This window comes from Oncorhynchus clarkii, chromosome 15 (assembly GCF_045791955.1).
Source record: "Oncorhynchus clarkii lewisi isolate Uvic-CL-2024 chromosome 15, UVic_Ocla_1.0, whole genome shotgun sequence".
Lineage (NCBI taxonomy): Eukaryota > Metazoa > Chordata > Actinopteri > Salmoniformes > Salmonidae > Oncorhynchus > Oncorhynchus clarkii.
The window spans coordinates 28,284,070-28,303,938 of record NC_092161.1 but is presented as its reverse complement, the minus strand read 5'-3'; the positions used below and the strand labels follow the sequence as shown (position 1 = coordinate 28,303,938).

At 45.3% G+C, this 19,869-nt stretch overlaps 1 protein-coding gene across 1 annotated transcript; it reads right to left on the bottom strand.

Annotated features, from left to right (window-relative positions):
- Window positions 1-91: 91 nt before the first annotated feature.
- LOC139366762 (kinesin family member 9) lies at window positions 92-15,997 on the bottom strand. Its single transcript, XM_071104465.1, has 21 exons — window positions 15,906-15,997; window positions 15,679-15,787; window positions 15,195-15,360; window positions 14,866-14,972; window positions 14,447-14,677; window positions 13,783-13,866; window positions 13,530-13,622; window positions 13,212-13,359; window positions 12,773-12,837; window positions 12,584-12,661; window positions 12,180-12,248; window positions 11,903-12,007; window positions 11,178-11,233; window positions 10,872-10,962; window positions 10,531-10,667; window positions 10,247-10,396; window positions 9,952-10,160; window positions 1,424-1,603; window positions 907-1,022; window positions 604-708; window positions 92-272 (listed from the first exon to the last, which is right to left on the bottom strand). Exons 2-21 carry the CDS (start codon window positions 15,778-15,780, stop codon window positions 174-176), a joined length of 2,391 nt encoding a protein of 796 aa, XP_070960566.1. The 5' UTR covers window positions 15,781-15,787; window positions 15,906-15,997; the 3' UTR covers window positions 92-173.
- Between the last annotated feature and the right edge of the window lie 3,872 nt (window positions 15,998-19,869).

The window sequence follows — 19,869 nt, the reverse complement described above, 5'->3', positions numbered from 1 at the left end:
CAGCAATACCTTGGTTTGAATCCTGGTGTGTATTTTTAAAATTACTGCCATAGAAGTAATCAATCACTTGTAGATCAAATTAAAAACAATGTTAGGTCGCCAGTGTGTCTTTATTCAGGACAAATCCGAGGCAATAATTATTGGTGAAATGGATAGAATCAAGCAGTTCTCCTTCAGATGACAGAGAGAATGGCAGGCAGTTTGGTTCTCCCAGAGCCCCTTGGTGTAGTCTTCTGGACTGGCGTCTGAGACATGGCCTTGCTGTAGTTCCTCTGCACAGATAGGAGAGACCAGAAGGCAAACAGAACACATACATTTACTCTCTGGATGCTTCCCAAATGGTACCATAGTTCCTTTATAGTGCACCACTTTTGACCACTGCCTGTAGGCCTCAGAGCAAAAGGAGTGCAGGCAATATGGGTGCCATTTGGGATGAAGTCTCTGTTTGTGGGTGGGGTAATTAACAGGCTTCTAGTGTGTGAGTGACAACTGCAATAGTAGTATTGTATAGCCATACTGCTGTATTGGTCTGTGTGTGAACAAGTGACAATGTTACTCATTCATTACCCACAATGAGAGTGTGTTTGTTTGCGCGAGACTGACCCTCTGTACAGTCCTGTTCTGAGCATTGTAGAAGGAGATGGCACTGGGACTGTCTGCTAGCAGCTCATAGCGCAGACGCTCAAAGTGCTCCTGCTCATCCTCCTCCTAAGGACAAAACACCATAAGATATTAAGATCGACATTGGAACCATGCAATATAAATGACTTCTCTCCTGTTAAAACCACAGTTGTAACCATGAAATATGAATGACTTGTCTCCTGTTAAAACCACAGTTATGTCCCAAATGGCACCCTATATAGTGCAATACTTTTGACCAGACCCCTATGGGCTGGTCAGACTCACCAGTGCCAATGCCTTGTACACAGGCACCAGTCCAGGCCTGATGGGTCCTCCAGATCTCAGCATGGCTTGCACCTCCTCAGGAAGCAGGAAGGACTCATTATACCAGCTCTCAAACTCTGACACACACAAGGGACAGGCTGTCAATGTGGCACCATCACCCTGTGGCTTTCTGAGAGGTACAGCCAGTCCCAGATCACTGCCTACCTCTTCCCTTTGGCCCCTTTTTTCCCCCTGCAGATCTGTAAGGTGGAAGCAATATATGGTGGAAACTCCACCACTGCACTGCTTAAACCTATCCAGCCCCTACAGATCTGCAAACATCTAGGGGTCAGGGGGCCAAGGTGGAGGGGTAGGGAGCATTTTGGGACTGGCTTGTAGAGTCCTCCTGGTTCATGCTAACTTTATCTCGGTCTATTCAGAATCAGTCATGGAACAACTGTCTTCTCCCATGATACGTCATGACAGTTGGTGTGAAGAATAGTAGTAGTGGGTGTGATGCCAGAGTTTGAATGCTCACCGGTCAGTAGGCGCGTCCTGCACTGGTCCACTAGGTGCTGGCAGTAGCTGACCTCTGCCTTGGTGCCGCGCAGCTCCTCGTACTGCTGTCGGTACTGAGTCTTCAACTCCCTCAGACGCAGGGTCAGAGACAGCTCTGCCTCATCCAGCACTGGGATCCCCTCCGCACTTACAAACTGACCTACGGGAAGACACACACACAAGATACAAATGTAGCTACAGCAATCAAATGAATGGACCTTTTGTCTGATTGGCATGCGTTTCTACTTTAATGTGAATGTAAAATAGCCTACATTTTCTTGCCCTCTTTGTTTTAATTATAGGCTCATGTTGTACCGGCTTACTTTTCACCTTGTTTCTATTTGAGTATTTCCAAAAGTACATGCCTGTACTTTCCAAGTGTATTTCCAAATACATTCTAACATTCAAGCACTTTAAAAACATTTTTGTACACACACACACACACACACACACACACACACGTGTGTGTGTGTATAAATATAAACTCGGCAAAAAAAGAAACATCCTCTCACTGTCAACTGCGTTTATTTTCAGCAAACTTAACGTGTAAATATTTGTATGAACATAACAAGATTCAACAACTGAGACAAACTGAACAACTTCCACAGACATGTGACTAACAAAAATGTAATCATGCGTCCCTGAACAAAGGAGGGTCAAAATCAACAGTCAGTATCTGGTGTGGCCACCAGCTGCAGTACTGCAGTGCACCAGATTTGCCAGTTCTTGCTGTGAGATGTTACCCCACTCTTCCACCAAGGCACCTGCAAGTTCCCGGACATTTCTGTGGGGGAAAGGCCCTAGCCCTCACTCTCCGATCCAACAGGTCCCAGACCCAGGCTCTTCGCTGGCCATGGCAGAACACTGACAGTCCTGTCTTGCAGGAAATCACGCACAGAACAAGCAGTATGGCTGGTGGCATTGTCATGCAAGGATGAGCCTGCAGGAAGGGTACCACATGAGGATGTCTTCCCTGTAACGCACAGTGTTTGGAAATTGCTCCCAAGGATGAACCAGACTTGTGGAGGTCCACAATTTTTTTCTGAGGTCTTGGCTGATTTCTTTTGATTTTCCAATGATGTCAAGCAAAGAGGCACTGAGTTTGCAGGTAGGTCTTGAAATACATCCACAGGTACACCTCCAATTGACTCAAATTATGTCATTTAGCCTATCAGAAGCTTCTAAAGCCTGACATAATTTTCTGGAATTTTCCAAGCTGTTTAAAGGCACAGTCAACTTAGTGTATGTAAACTTCTGACCCACTGGAATTGTGATACAATGAGTTAGTTATAAGTGAAATAATCTGTAAACAATTGTTGGAAAAATTACTTGTGTCATGCACAAAGTAGATGTCCTAAACTTTGTTTAGTGGTTGAACAATGAGTTTTAATGACTCCAACCTAAGTGTACGTAAACTTCCGACTTCAACTGTATAGTACCAGCCAAAAAACATCCATCTCTGCAGCACTCCATCAATCAGGCCTTTATGGTAGAGTGGCCAGACACCACTCCTCAGTAAAAGGCACATGACTGCCCACTTGGAGGTTACCTAAAGGACTCTCAGACCATGAGAAACAAGATTCTCTTGTCTGTTGAAACCAAGATTGAACTCTTTGGCCTTAATGCTAAGCGTCACGTCTGGAGGAAACCTGGAATCATCCCTACGGTGACAGCATTATGCTGTGGGGATGTTTTTCAGCGGCAGGGACTGGGAGACTAGTCAGGATCGAGGGAAAGATAAACGGAGCAAAGTGCGAGAGATCCTTGATGAAAACCTGCTCCAGAGTGCTCAGGACCTCAGACTGGGGCGAAGGTTCAGCTTCCAACAGGACAATGACCCTAAGCACACAGCAAAGGCAACACAGGAGTGGCTTCAGGACAAGTCTCTGAATGTCCTTGAGTGGCCCAACCAGAGCCTGGACTTGAACCTTATCGAACACCTCTGGAGAGACCTGAAAATAGCTGTGCAGCAACGCTCCCCATCCAACCTGACAGAGCTTGAGAGGATCTGCAGACAAGAATGGGAGAAACTCCCCAAATACAGGTGTGCCAAGCTTGTAGCGTCATACCCAAGAAGACTCGAGGCTGTAATCGCTGCCAAAGGTGCTTCAACATAGTACTGAGTAAACGGTCTGAATACTTATGTACTGTTTTCTCATTATGGGGTAGGGTGTGTAGATTGATGAGGGGAAAAACTATTTAATCAATTTTAGAATAATGCTGTAACGTAAAAAAAATATGGGAAAAGTCAAGGTGTCTGAATATTTTCCGAAGGCACTGTGTACACACGGGCCTGTAGGTGACCCAGGCTTCACAGGTAGAAAGTAGTGTGCTAATGCAGACGGCTTGATACATGGCGACTTTGGTGTGGAGGTGGAGATCCCTGTTTAGGAAGGCAGCTGAGGCTAGCTTGATCCAGTTTTGAATTTCGTAGTCGATGCTGCAGTCCTCCGAGAGGATGTTGCCCAGGTATTTGAATGGCGGGACTATTGCCAGTGATGTGTGTTCCATGGTGAAGACATGGTGGGTAGATGGCTGGATCTCCATTGGCCGACCACCTCTGTCTTGGTGGTGTTGAGACAGTCCCATCCTTCTTGACTCTGACAGCCGTTACAAGGACGGACTGGAGGTCTTTCGGAGTGTGGGCCACGAGCAAAGTCATCAGCATACCGCAGCTCAAGACCCTGCTCCATCAAAACCTTGGTGGTTGCTTGGAGCCTTCTGATGTTGAATGGGTTTCTATCCAACCTGAAGTCCACCGCAACCCCACTGCTGTCTTCAAGCTCCTTGTGGACAAGCTGGGTGACACATAGGAGGAAGATGTTAAAGAGTACAGGTGCCAGCGCGCACCCCTGCCTCACACCAATGCGTACTCCAAAGGGCACTGACTCCTACCCTCCTATGGCCACCCGAGTCATCATCCCATCATGGAACTGGCAAAGGATGTTGACAAATTTGGGTAGAATCCCCCATAATAGTTCCCTGCTCAGTGTCAAGCCTTGGAGTGGTCAACAAAGGTTAGGAAAGGCCTTCTCCTGGAGTTGCTGTGCAGTGAATATCATGTTGACCGTGCTCCTGTTCTTTCTGAAGCCGCATTGTGACTCTGGCAGCAGTTCTTCTGTGATGTTATTCACCAGCCTATGTTGCATCACCTTGGCCAGGACCTTTTCAGCAACAGCAATTTTTATTTATTTTTATTTTACCTTTATTTAACTAGGCAAGTCAGTTAAGAACAAATTCTTATTTTCAATGATGGCCGAGGAACAGTGGGTTAACTGCCTTGTTCAGGGGCAGAACGACAAGAAGGGATATCCCCCGGCTGTTGCCAACAGATGGACTTGTCACCCTTGTTCTTATAGATGGTTACAATAATTGCATCCCGTCACTGTTGGGGGATGATCTCCCGGTCCCAAACCTCAGTGTTGTACTGGTGGAGAGTTCTGGTGCAGAAGTAACCTCCTTAAGTAGCCGGGATGCTGTCAGCGCCAAAAGTCTTGTTTCTCTTGAGGGAACAGATAGCTGATAACACCTCTTGGAAGGTTGGCGAATGGTTGAGGTCTTGAATAGGTGAACGGACAGGCAGTTCTTCCAGGATGGAGTTGTCTGCTGGAGAGCGCTGGTTGTGTAGTGCTTCAAAGTGGTCAGCCCACCTCAACAGAATCTGGTTTTGGTCCTTCAAGAGAGTCAGATTGTCGGCTGATTTCAGGGGGGTGATTGAGCAACTTCTAGGGCCTTAGATTTAGCTGTGTTGTAGAAATTGTGCATGTCGTTTTTGTTGGCATCAATTTGGATTTCCTGTGCCTTATTCGTCCACCATTCGTTCTGCAAAGCAAGCAAGGTTGTTTGTACTTCCTTGCGTGATGCTCACCATTGCTGGCGGAGGGTAGCAGATGTGGGGCTGTTGAGAGTAGCCCTGTGCGCTTTGTGGTTGTGTCCAAGTTCTCATCGAACCAGTCCTGATGTTTCCTACCTCTGTAGCCAATGGAGTGGGCCGCTGCCTGATAGAGCACTGAGCTGATAGATACCCACTTCTGGTCAATGGGGTCCTCTGAGCTCAGAAGAGGCTCAATCTCTCTCAGCGAGAGAGGGATGGAACCCATCCCTTACTGCAGCTTAAGCCGGGTACAGTGCAGACGCTTCTTACTGGACTTCTGCAGGAGTTGGGGAGGGTATACTCACCTGCAGTTTAGCCAGTATCATACGGTGATCTGTCCAGCATTCTGCGCCCCTCATCGCACAAGTCAGCAAAACGTCATTGGTGTCAGAACATCTCACTATGACGAAGTCGATCAGGTGCCAGTGTTTGGAGTGTGGATGCATCCATTATGTTTTGTATTTGTTCTTCTGCTGGAACAAGGTGTTAGTGATGATGAGATCATGCTTGGCACAGAGTTAGCAGTCTCATGCCATTTTCATTGACCTGGCCAACACCATGCCTACCCAGCACTCCGCTCCATATCCTGTTGTTCTGTCCCATTCCCACCCTAGCGTTGAAGGCACCCAGCAAAAAGTTCTGGTCATTCCTGGGGATGTGGTGAAGTGCCTCAACTAGTGACTGGTAGAAGCAGCCCTTTGCCTCATTTTCAGATGGTAACGATGTGTATGCACTAAGAAGAGTGGCATAGTGAATCTTGCCTAGAGGGATACGGAGAGACATGAGTCTTTCACTTATGCCGACAGGTGTTTCGGTGAAGGTGTTTCGGTGAAGAGGCTGTTCTTAATTGCCAGTCCCACACCGTGCTGATGTTGTTCACCCAGAGGATAACCTTTCCAGAAGGTGTAGCCTTCTCCCTCCTCTTTCAGGGACCCTTCATCCAGGAACCTGGTCTCACTCAGGGCAGCGATGTCAATGTTGTAGCGCCTTAATTCTGCGGCAATCAAGAGCTGTTCTCCGATGGGGTCTATCGTTATCGTTGTCAGTATCCAAAAAGAGTTCTGATGTGCCATGTTGCCAGTTTCAGGGGAATTATTTTCTTGTGCATTTTTCGACCGCTGAGTGGAACTCCCGATAGGTGCGGTAGTCAATCCAGGAAGGAGTGAGTGGGCAATTTTTAGGCCACCTTTTCTAGGCCTCTCCCCAGCTGGGGTGAGCAGTGTGGCTCCTAAATAGGCTGCTCAGTCACACAGGGCTCTGCTGAGAGCAGCTGCCACTCAAGTCCCAGCTGCTGGCGATCATAATAGCTCTGTCCCGCTGACATGAAGGGGTCTGATTAAAGGCTCTCTGTGCATTCACTCCTGCCCCCATCACCAGACACCCCAATGCCACCAGGCTTTAGTAATTGAAGTATCCTAGATAGTATTTGAACCGACAGTACCAGTCAAAAGTTTGGACCCACCTACTCATTCAAGGGTTTTTCTTTATTTTTACTATTTTCTACATTGTAGAATAATAGTGAAGACATGAAAACTCCCGAGTTTCGCGGCAGTCTAAGGCACTGCATCTCAGTGCTAGAGGGGTCACTACAGACAGTTTGAATCCAGGCTGTATCACAACCGGCCATGATTGGGAGTCCCACAGGGCGGCGCACAATTGGCCCAGCGTCGTCTGGGTTTGGCCGGTGTAGGCCATCACTGTAAATAAGAATCTGTTCTTAACCGACTTGCCGAGTATTTTATTTTAATTTTTATTATATATTAAATTAAAACTATGAAATAACACATATGGAATCATGTAGTAAAAAAAAGTATTAAACAAATCAAAGTATATTTTATATTATTTAAGGTAGCCCCCCTTTGCCTTGATTACAGCTTTGCACACTCTTTGCATTCTCTCAACCAGCTTCGTGAGGAATATTCTGAGCACTTGTTGGCTGCTTTTCCTTCACTCTGAGATGTGTCTGTTATTTATTTGGGATGCAATCTGAGGTGCAGTTAACTCTAATGAACTTATCCTCTGCAGCAGAGGTAATTTTGGGTCTTCCTTTCCTGTGGCGGGCCTCATGAGAGCCAGTTTCATCATTGCGCTTGATGGTTTTTGCAACTGCACTAGAAGAAAGAAGTTCTTGACATTTTCCGGATTGACTGACCTTCATGGTGGACTGTCATTTCTATTTTCTTATTTGAGCTGCCATCAATGCAAAGGGTGGACTTGGAAAAATCTCCAATATAAAATATATTTAAATTTTTCACACTTTTTTGGTTACCACATGATTCCATAAGTGTTATTTCATAGTTTTGATGTCTTCACTATTATTCTACAATGTGGAAAATAATAAAAATTAAGAAAAACCCTTGAATGAGTAGGTGTGTCCTAAACTTTTGACTGGTACTGTAGGTCTGACACACAACCACACACACAAGGTGTCTGGTAACATGACCGAATACAAACAGTGCAGCTATTCCCTCCGCAAGGCTATCAAACAAGCTAAGCGCCAGTACAGAGACAAAGTAGAATCTCAATTCAACGGCTCAGACACAAGAGGCATGTGGCAGGGTCTACAGTCAATCACAGACTACAGGAAGAAATCCAGCCCAGTCACGGACCAGGATGTCTTGCTCCCAGGCAGACTAAATAACTTTTTTGCCCGCTTTGAGGACAATACAGTGCCACTGACACGGCCTGCAACGAAAACATGCGGTCTCTCCTTCACTGCAGCTGAGGTGAGTAAGACATTTAAACGTGTTAACCCTCGCAAGGCTGCAGGCCCAGACGGCATCCCCAGCCGCGCCCTCAGAGCATGCGCAGACCAACTGGCCGGTGTGTTTACGGACATATTCAATCAATCCCTATACCAGTCTGCTGTTCCCACATGCTTCAAGAGGGCCACCATTGTTCCTGTTCCCAAGAAAGCTAAGGTAACTGAGCTAAACGACTACCGCCCCGTAGCACTCACATCCGTCATCATGAAGTGCTTTGAGAGACTAGTCAAGGACCATATCACCTCCACCCTACCTGACACCCTAGACCCACTCCAATTTGCTTACCGCCCAAATAGGTCCACAGACGATGCAATCTCAACCACACTGCACACTGCCCTAACCCATCTGGACAAGAGGAATACCTATGTGAGAATGCTGTTCATCGACTACAGCTCGGCATTCAACACCATAGTACCCTCCAAGCTCGTCATCAAGCTCGAGACCCTGGGTCTCGACCCCGCCCTGTGCAACTGGGTACTGGACTTCCTGACGGGCCGCCCCCAGGTGGTGAGGGTAGGCAACAACATCTCCTCCCCGCTGATCCTCAACACTGGGGCCCCACAAGGGTGCGTTCTGAGCCCTCTCCTGTACTCCCTGTTCACCCACGACTGCGTGGCCACGCACGCCTCCAACTCAATCATCAAGTTTGCGGACGACACAACAGTGGTAGGCTTGATTACCAACAACGACGAGACGGCCTACAGGGAGGAGGTGAGGGCCCTCGGAGTGTGGTGTCAGGAAAATAACCTCACACTCAACGTCAACAAAACTAAGGAGATGATTGTGGACTTCAGGAAACAGCAGAGGGAACACCCCCCTATCCACATCGATGGAACAGTAGTGGAGAGGGTAGCAAGTTTTAAGTTCCTCGGCATACACATCACAGACAAACTGAATTGGTCCACTCACACAGACAGCATCGTGAAGAAGGCGCAGCAGCGCCTCTTCAACCTCAGGAGGCTGAAGAAATTCGGCTTGTCACCAAAAGCACTCACAAACTTCTACAGATGCACAATCGAGAGCATCCTGGCGGGCTGTATCACCGCCTGGTATGGCAACTGCACCGCCCTCAACCGTAAGGCTCTCCAGAGGGTAGTGAGGTCTGCACAACGCATCACCGGGGGCAAACTACCTGCCCTCCAGGACACCTACACCACCCGATGTCACAGGAAGGCCATAAAGATCATCAAGGACATCAACCACCCGAGCCACTGCCTGTTCACCCCGCTATCATCCAGAAGGCGAGGTCAGTACAGGTGCATCAAAGCTGGGACCGAGAGACTGAAAAACAGCTTCTATTTTAAGGCCATCAGACTGTTAAACAGCCACCACTAACACTGAGTGGCTGCTGCCAACACACTGACACTGACTCAACTCCAGCCACTTTAATAATGGGAATTGATGGGAAATGATGTAAATATATCACTAGCCACTTTAAACAATGCTACCTTATATAATGTTACTTACCCTACATTATTCATCTCATATGCATACGTATATACTGTACTCTATATCATCGACTGTATCCTTATGTAATACATGTATCACTAGCCACTTTAAACTATGCCACTTTGTTTACATACTCATCTCATTTGTACATACTGTACTCGATACCATCTACTGTATCTTGCCTATGCTGCTCTGTACCATCACTCATTCATATATCCTTATGTACATATTCTTTATCCCCTTACACTGTGTACAAGACAGTAGTTTTGGAATTGTTAGTTAGATTACTTGTTATTACTGCATTGTCGGAACTAGAAGCACAAGCATTTCGCTACACTCGCATTAACATCTGCTAACCATGTGTATGTGACAAATAAAATTTTATTTGATTTGATTTGACACAGTTTTGAGCTCCCATACCCTGGCTCTGTCTCTTGTCTCTCCACTGGTGGAGGGCGGTGCTTGTGCTGTCAATCTCCCTCTTGGCCGTGTTCACGCACTCCGTCAGCTCCCGGAGGCGGGCGCGGCGCTCCAGCAGCACCACCTTGTTCTCCTTCAGGATGCGGTTGATCTCGCTGCCCCGCTCTGCCTTGAAGTCCTCAAAGGCCTCTGCCTTAGGGGGAGGGGAGCTGGAGGGGAGAAACACTAGATCAGACATGTTGTCCCTGTGCATATAATAACACATGTAATATACAGGACATAGGTGTGTGTATACTCAGTCCTAAGGGGTTCCTGTGGTCCTTGAGGCTCCTGGCTCTGGGGGTCATGCTCGCGACCCTCACGGTCTCTCTGGACCGGGTTCACAGATTCCACTTGCTTCCCTGGACCAGGACTCCTTCCTTCCACAGCCTCCTTTCTCCCCTGGCTGGACAGTCACAGTTGGGGGGGTTACATTAAAAGATGGTCTTGACATTGGCTTTCAATGAGAAGGGAAGGAAATGACAGTGATGTTACTCAGGCAGCATGAATGGACCATACTCATGGGGTCAGGACACTGACCTTGCTAGCTCTTTGGTCTTAATGGCTTTGGTCCTGCCTGGAGACAGGAGCCGAATGTGCCTATCTGATGGAACTGCCAGCCCCACCCCAAACCCATGGCCCTCCACCACTCCCACCGTGCCTTGGGAGCCCTGTGACTATGACACAACAGCATTTGTTTAAAAACTGTACGAACAACTTTTGAGCCTTTTGGCTAAGTCAACGTTACGGAAAATGAGAACTGGTTTGCAATTGACCCTCCTGCTTAAACAATAGAAACAAATTCACCACTGACATATGCAAGAGGTTTGAAGCAGCACCATCTTGATGGCCACTGGTCCAAGCATCAGGCAGAGACTGACCTTGGCTGCAGTGGAGCCAGCTGTACTCTGGGCTTTCTCCACCAAGGTGTAGTTCTGACACAGCTGGGCCTTCACCTTCTGCTCCTGCTGCCTGTTCAACACATATGCCAAACTGACCTCAACACCAATAACATAAGCTGATCCTATCCTTGGTTGCCTGGTGAGTAATACTCACGCAGCAGGTAGAACTTTTCCTGTAGGCAAAGATCTAGTATTAGCTTAAATCTCCCCAATCCTGACCTTAACCATGAGTGTGAAATGTGTCAAATTGTCCTTAGATCAGCATCTAGGGACTCAGTTACTCACTGCACGGCCTGCTTGAACTGGGCAAACACTTCCTGGATCTGTCTGATGCTCACAATCTGTGGAGAGAAGTCAGACATGGGGGAGATAAAACAGTATGAAAATCAGCCATGCTAGAAGAAGTTAGTTCCATGACACTGACCCCTCGACATTCCCTCCACCACTGCCTTCCTGAACTGCCCCAGTGCCCTATCAACAGTAGAAGACCATCGTCTAAGTCTAGACATGCCACTGCCAGAACCCTACATTTGTTTTGTTTATGTTTTTAAAGCGTCAGATTCTCTTTGAAATGAAAAGCGCTATATAAAATAAATATATTAATATGTAGAAATAATGGTTTATTTGAAGGATACAGTTTTAGTTATAACCAGAGGGATACCATTTTAGTTATTACACTGTGCCTTATAACCAACCATATGTGGCGTGATAATCTCCGCCATGTGACCTACGTGACTCACTTGTTGTGTGTATGTACTGGCATGTATGTGTACGTGATAGGTACACACACACACACACACACACACACACACACACACACACACACACACACACACACACACATTTATGAACATGTAGTATGTTAATTGTAAAGTATTTTGTCTGCAATGTATTTTTCGTAATGTGTCGGACCCCAGTAAGACTAGCTGTCGCTAATGGGGATCCTAATAAATCATATCAAAAATCGATCTCTCTACTGGGAGAGAATGTTTGCCTCAGGGTGTTCTCACATTGATCTCGTCCAGGCTGCCCTCCAGATACCTCCGCACCTGACTCTGGATCTCTGCAACCTGGGTCTCTGACAGCGTGTCGTAGGACATGCCCATGCGGTTCGCCTGCGCACCAGCACACAATCACATATCCTGGTCTTATTCTCTAATATAACCATAGCCTGGGTCTAAGACCTGTTTGTGTTGTCTCGCCAGACAAATCTGGGACTCAGGCTAAACCAAGCAATACTTAATACTTCAACATTGAACTCTTCTCTTCTTCCTTGAGGTTACTCACCAGTGTGTTGTGAATGCTGAGCTCCTGTTTCAGCAGCTGGATCTCCTTCTCCAGCTTCCTGACCTGGAGCTACACAAAACAACACACACATCCAATCAGATACCATTCAACCCTGGCTAATCACTGCACATGTCTTGCCCCCATAACAATACAGTTATCAATTCAATACCAGTACTTCAGTTTCTACAATGCTGTTCATCTGTAGGCAGTGTTATCGTCAATGTATAACCTTAACAAAAAACAATCCTACAGGATTCCTTCAAGGTACAAATGACCTTTGAAACAGGTTTTTTCAAAAGGAATATAATCAATGGACAAACAACAATCAATATGATATAGTAATTAATCCACTTTCATAATCCAAATGTGTTCTGGTGTGTGAAGTTGAGGTATAATAATCTCACCACAGGGTCGGTGTGTTCGTTGACAACAGGGCCCATCTGCACACACTTCATCCTGCTGGCGAAGCGCAGTGTGGACAGCTACGGTAGAGACAGAGCAGGTCACACATCACAGGTCTCCACTTTACTCTAGGAAACGACACTACACTAGGACTACAGGAAGAAGCAGTTCTCACACGGCTCCATACTTACTGTCTCTTCTATCTGAGAAGCCTCTCCATAGATGTTGGCCACCAGCACTGTGTTGCAGTTCCCACCTATAGAGAGGAGAGCGGATTATATTGATTTTATGACTACCACTCCCAGACAGCCCTAGAAATTGCTCTTGCTCTGTTTCTTTTGGACCATTTTGATTGAAAACAAATCACAGTAAGGTACTTAATTGTTACCCAGAAATGATATGATATTAAGATACAAACAGCTGCACTGGGCCTTTAAATCACTCGGACTACAAATTGATAACTTGACCATTGCTCTCGTCTCTGTACTGATTTGGCTTTGGTGGATGTAGTACCAATGTCCTCAGCCAACACTCAAAAACTATTGAACCCTTTGACAGAGACAGTATTTCCTTCTGGTACTGATCTCCTAACCCCCCCCCCCCCCCCCAGTCTCTGTGAGTTTGGCTCACCTAATGAGTCCTTGAGGGCGTGGGTGAGTTTGGTCTGTCTGAAGGGGACATGGTCCCTGCGTCGGTCTGCCAGGGCCAGGATAGCCTGCTCCAGGAACGACAGGGACTTGTTGATGTACATGGCCTCCTTCAGCACCTGGCCCTCAGACTGGTCACAGAGAGGAGAACACAGTTGGACATGGGGGTTAGCGCTAAGAACTGGCAGGAACTGGGGTCTTTAGTCATGAAAACTTTAAATGCGCTCATTGCAATAAATACATAAAGTGACAAAATAACACTATGAGAAAAAGTCAGGTATGATGCCACTTTGAAACTCACTCCGGTTTTGCCCAGCCTTTCTGACCCGGCTAAGTCCACCAGATTCAGTTTGGAAGTGACATACTTTGCATCGGACAGAGTACGGGAGCGAGACTGTAAAACACAAATTGATAACATGAATTGACACATTACAGAACTCTGGAATGGCTGCCACACTGTATACACTGCAATATACAAGACAACATTATACAATGCATTAATAAGGCTGGGGGAAATGCAGTGAAGCAGTGAGTTGTGTCTAAGCCACCCTTACCTCAATGTGGACAGTGAGAATGCAGTGAGATCGGGAGGAGTTCTTGTTCAGGGCATGAGCTCCGATGATGCGATTCATCTCTCCCTGAATGTAGAGCAAAGAAGACCCTTCGTCACACAAATATCCATCACCTGTCCAGATGTACAACACTTCATACAGGTATATATATATATATGGCTGCCACACTGTATACAAAATTGGGGAGAAAACTGGGTAAAAAAAAATATATATATATATATATTATTTTTTTTTTACCCAGTTTTCTCCCCAATTTTGTTGTATCCAATTGGTAGTTACAGTCTTGTCTCATCGCTACAACTCCCGTACGGACTCGGGAGAGGCGAAGGTCGAGAGCCGTGCGTCGTCTGAAACACAACCCAACCAAGCCGCACTGTTTCAATGCCCACTTAACCCAGAAGCCAGCCTCACCAATGTGTCGGAGGAAACATTGTGCACCTGGCGACCGTGTCAGCATGCACTGCGCCTGGCCCGCCACATGAGTCGCTAGTGCGCTATGGGACAAGGACATCCCTGCCCCATGGGTCTCCCAGTCACGGCCGGCTGCGAAAACCCAGAATCTCTAGTGGCACAGCTAGCACTGCGATGCAGTGCCTTAGACCACTGCGCCACTCGGGAGGCTTACATACAGGTATCTAGCACTCACCTCAAAGAGCAGGTTAAGGGCCGCCTCCTCGCTGTGGACGGGGTGCAGGGACAGCCCCCTGACTGATACCCCTCCCCCTGCCTCCTCCACCACCGCCATGCCCCCTGGCCCTACCCCTGGGCAACCCCGTACAGACGCCAGCAGATCCACAAGAGTCTCATTGTAGATCTCCAGGAAGGACAAGTGGACACTGAAGGCATGGTCCGAACGCTGCTCCACCTCATGGAACACCTGATCAGAGAGACCAGGGTGAGAAGAACAGAAAATGTGTGGGGACTGAAAAGCCATTCACTTTGGTCTATTAGACTTGGGCAGGGAAAACAACTGGTAGCCAATGTAATCCAGGGTTGAATGACTTCAAGTGCGCCACGTGGCGTAAATTGTCAGTAAGTATCGGGTGACAAGTTGTCCTGGTCTACCTCCTGTAGGGCCCGTGGAATGATCCCTCTCTGTTTGTAATTCTCTGTGGCTCCAGTCATGGTGTACGTCTTTCCTGCCCCCGTCTGCCCAAAACACATCACAGTGCCTAAGAGTAAAACAAGCAAGATTTGGGGTGGGGGGGGGGTTCACCTCAGTTTTTCTAGCTGCATGGCAGAACTAAATACCTAGCCTGTGTACCCACCTGACTGTTTCTGCATTCAACATTCGCTACATTCTTGCATTGCCATTGGCTTTGAGCAGAATCAGACTGGTATACAATCAAATTATGACCATGGTAGTGTAAAACATGGGGACAGAGTTAGCCTACCGTTGTACCCCTCCAGGGCTCCCAGCACCACCCCTCGCCCAACGCGGCCATATACCTCCTCCTGGGACACATCATGCAGCACCCCGTCCAGCCGGAACGACCAGGAGCTCAGCTGGTTGTTCACCACTCCCTTCCTGGAGTCCTTCCTCTGGTGGACACTCACTGTCTGAGAGATCATCACACAGATAGCCATGTTGAAGCAATTATAAGAATCTGCTCATCAACTCCTTCAACAAACTAACCTGTTTAGGGTTAATAATGTGGTTTGAGATCAATATGATGTGTCTCATTTATGCATATTAAGGCTGTGTTATTTTAAATGAATGACAAAATCTGTAATTTCAACAACCTATAACCTTGCAACATTGTTTAGTAATATTCGTTAAATTACTCACCACTCTCAAATTCAGAGTTAAAAATGTCACGTTTACATAATGCAAATGAGATTGGGGGGGAAACTGCAACATTACACTGTAAAACATACCTGTCCGTCTGGTAGGTATTCAATGAGCTCTTGAGCAAAATTAGCAGTCGGTCGGCTTCGAATTAACACCCTCACTTCACTGCGGGGTTGGGCAATCATCATGGCACTTCTAGAACGACAACAGGTCCGAAGCAAAAGTCATGGTCATGTTGTGGGCCACTTAGCTAAGTTAGCTAGCTACTGTTAGATACCAACTTAAAAACTTAGGCAAAAACACATCTACTTACCCGTATTTGTTGATAATTTGTAAACATCAAACGTGTTTTTCTAGCTAGTAAATAAATTAGCTGTTTAGTGGCTTGTGTAGACGAAATCAAAATGTTCCCATATGTTGACATCGATTGTCATGGAAACAGTGGGCGTGTATGTGGGATCCTGCATGGGAGACACAGAAATGGAATGAGTAGAAAAGTCCGGGCCTGGATGTTAAAATATTAAACGCATCAATTCAAGTTTTACAAATCTATATTTCATTCCAAGGATGTTTTTTTTTCTTCAATTCCAATTCAGACAGTCGAAATTCCAATTCCATTCCAAAAAGTATGGTTTTTCCAATTAAATTCTAATTCCATTCCAAGGTTGGTTCTTTTTCAATTCCAATTCAATTCCAAGTAAATTATCCACTTCATCCTTACATTACAAAATTGAATTGGAATTTCAAATTAAATTGGAATTGACCCCAACCCTGGAATCCTGTCTATTTCTGCCATTGCATGTACAGTGGCAATAAAAAGCATGTGAAACATTTGGAATTACCTGGGTTTCTGCATAAATTGTACATCAAATTTGATCTGATCTTCATCTAAGTCACAACAAAAGACAAACTCAATGTGCTTAAACTAATGACACACAAATTATTGTATTTGTTCTTGTCTATATTGAATACGACATTCCATAGTGTAGGTTGGAAAAAGTATGCGAACCCCTAGGCTAATGACTTCTCCAAAAGCAAATTAGAGTCTGGAGTCAACTAACCTGGAGTCAAATCAAAGAGACGAGATTGGAGAATTCGATTAGAGCTGCCCTGCCCCATAAAAAAACACTCACAAAATTAGAGTTTGTTATTCACAAGAAGTATTGCCTGATTGTGAACCATGCCTCGAACAAAAGAGATATCAGAAGACCTAAGATTAAGAAGTGTTGCCTTTCATAAAGCTGGGAAAGGGTTACAAAAGTATCTCTAAAAGTCAGTCCACGGTAAGACAAATTGTCTATAAATTGAGAAATTTCAGCACTGTTGCTATTCTCCCTAGGAATGGCCTTGGAAGGACTGCAAGAACACAGCGCAGAATGCTCAATAAAGTTAACCCTGCGTACTTCCACAATCAAGGGGAGGGAAACTGAGACCTGGGCCATGACCAAATGATTGTACTCACGGTATTGAATATATTCATATTTGTTGCTTACTGCATACTATTTAGTCTGTTCTAACTAGTATAATGTATCGTTAGTACATTTAGTAAGCAGTAGGCTGGAAAGATTTTTTGACACAGCCCTGACAACCTGTATAGCTCCACTCCACAATGGCACGATCTAGTGGGAAAGACTGACACTTGTGAAAGTGTGCAGTGCAGGTACTGCCTTTGGATTCATATTCATGAATGTTTACACAGTGCGACTGTATCTCATATAACGTGTGTATAATACATGATGTATATAACACATCGGGCGACATTTTCGTGGTGCAAAAGAGCACAGACCAGTGAAAAAATACTGCAAACCTCAATCTGGCAGTGTGATTTAATTAGGACATGTTTTTCTACAATGTGTGTTATAAGGAGGTGAATATTTAATCATTACTCCCTTTACTAAACTCTAGTTAGTCCGCGATATGATGTAGCTGCACAAAGTAAACCGCGTAGTGGGTTAATTTCTGCAACAACCAAGAGTGTTGGTGCGCAAGGCTACATTTCTCCACTGTTTTAGTCCCGTGGCTACCACGTTTTAAGAGTTACTCGAACCCGTGTGCAGATACTGTGTGAGAGTGAAGTATTGGATCTTGCTCATCGTAATATCTGCGGTGCAGCTTGTGCAACGTCATTTCGTCGACTATACCTTTAAATAATATTGTTGAAGAAAGGTTTCTGATTAAATCTTCCTGCCATATTTGAGGTTTACTGTGCTATTTTGCACTACGGAAATGTTTCCCATCATATATAATATCCCTACATCTTTATTTACTGGCGTTGAAAAGTATTATTGTAAACTCAATAAAACTATATTGAATATATACGGTGGGGTCTGGAATTGACACGTTTTAATAAAGATTAGCAAAAATGACTATGTCAAATAAATAATTCAAATACTTAAGAGTTATTTTCTGCTCATGCATTCTCATTTTGACGCCAAACCCACCACTTGTGTCGGTGGCTTTTAAGAGCTCTATTTTCATGTCATCTGACCAAAGCACTGGTTCCAATCCAAGTGTCAATGCCGTTTAGCAAACGGCATTTGTTGGATGACATAAAAATAGAACTCTTTGGTCACGCACAACAGTGATGGGTTTTGTGTCGAAATGAGAATGCCTGAGCAGAAAATGATCCCATACCTACTGTAAAATATGGTTCTAGACCTTTGATGTTATGGGGCTATTTTGCTTCCACTGGTCCTGGGGCCCTCGTAAAGGGCAACAGCATCATGAACTTGACCCAGTACTTGGACATTTTAGCTCAAAACTGCCAGGAGGCTGAAACTTAAAGACAATAACCCCAAACACACATCACAATCCACAAAGAAATTATGAATTGCCCATAAAATCAATATTTTGCAATGGCCATCTCAGTCTCCGGATTTAAAACCCAGTGAAAACCTGTGGTTTGAATTGAAGAGGGCAGTTCATAAGTGCAGATGAAGGATATCAAGGATATGTAAGGATTCTGTATGGACGAAAAGTCTAAGATCCCTCCCAATGTGTTCTTCAACTCATAAACATTTAAGAAAAAGGCTCAGTGCCGTTATCCTTGCAAGGTGAGGTATTGAAAACAGGTGTCAATCATTTTGACCACTACCTTTGAGAAAAAAATACGTACTTGTTAAACAAAATCTCTTTCTCTGATTTAATTCTATTAGTATTCCAAATGTTTGAGCGTACAATATAGCTCACTATTTGAATTATTAATTTTATACAGTTATATTTGCTCATCTTTATCATGGGTGTCAATCATTTCGTACCCCACTGTACCTGCCCTTACAGGTTTGTGTTTTAAACAGTGTGGCCTCTGTGGCTTGACTGATATGTTGAGGTTTCCTAACTGGGAAATGGCAAGTAGGCTGGGATTTCATGTTTGATGCTGTGCTACATGTACAGTGGGAAGAAAAAGTATGTGAACCCTTTAGAATTACTGGGATTTCTGCATAAATTGGTCATAAAATTCATAAAAATTGGTCATAAAAAAGTCACAATAGACAAACACATTCTGCTTAAACTAATAACAACACACAAGCAATTATAATTTGTAATGTCTTTACTGAACACATGTGTAAACATTCACAGTGCAGGTTGGAAAAAGTATGTGAACCCTTGGATTTAATAACAGGTTGACTTTCCTTTGGCAGCAATAACCTCAACCATATGTTTTCTGTAGTTGCGGATCAGTCCTGCACAACGGTCAGGAGGATTTTGGACCATTCCTCTTTACAAAACTGTTTCAGTTCATCAATATTCTTGGGATGTCTGGTGTGAACCGGTCTCTTGAGGTCATGCCACAGTATCTCATCACCCAAACCATGATACTATCTCCACCATAGTTTACAGTGGGGATGAGGTTTTGATGTTGGTGCGCTGTGGCTTTTCTTCTCCACACATAGTGTTGTGTGTTCCTTCCAAACAACTCAACTGTAGTTTAATCGGTCCACAGAATATTTTGCCAGTAGCGCTGTGGAACATCCAGGTGCACTTTTGCAAACTTCAGACATGCAGCAATGGTTTTTTTGGAGAGCAGTGGCTTCCTCCGTGGTGTCCTCCCATGAAAGCCGTTATTGTTTAGTGTTTTACGTATTGTAGACTCATCAACAGAGATGTTAGCATCTCCCAGAGATTTCTGTAATTATTTATCTGACACTCTAGGATTCTTCTTAAGGGTTAGTGTCAGTCTCTCCCCTGGACTATATTGCTGTGTTGATTGTGAATGTGTGGTGGTTTTGCTCCTTTCCCCTGCCTGTTGTCACTGGGAGCCCTCTTCAACAGGGCAA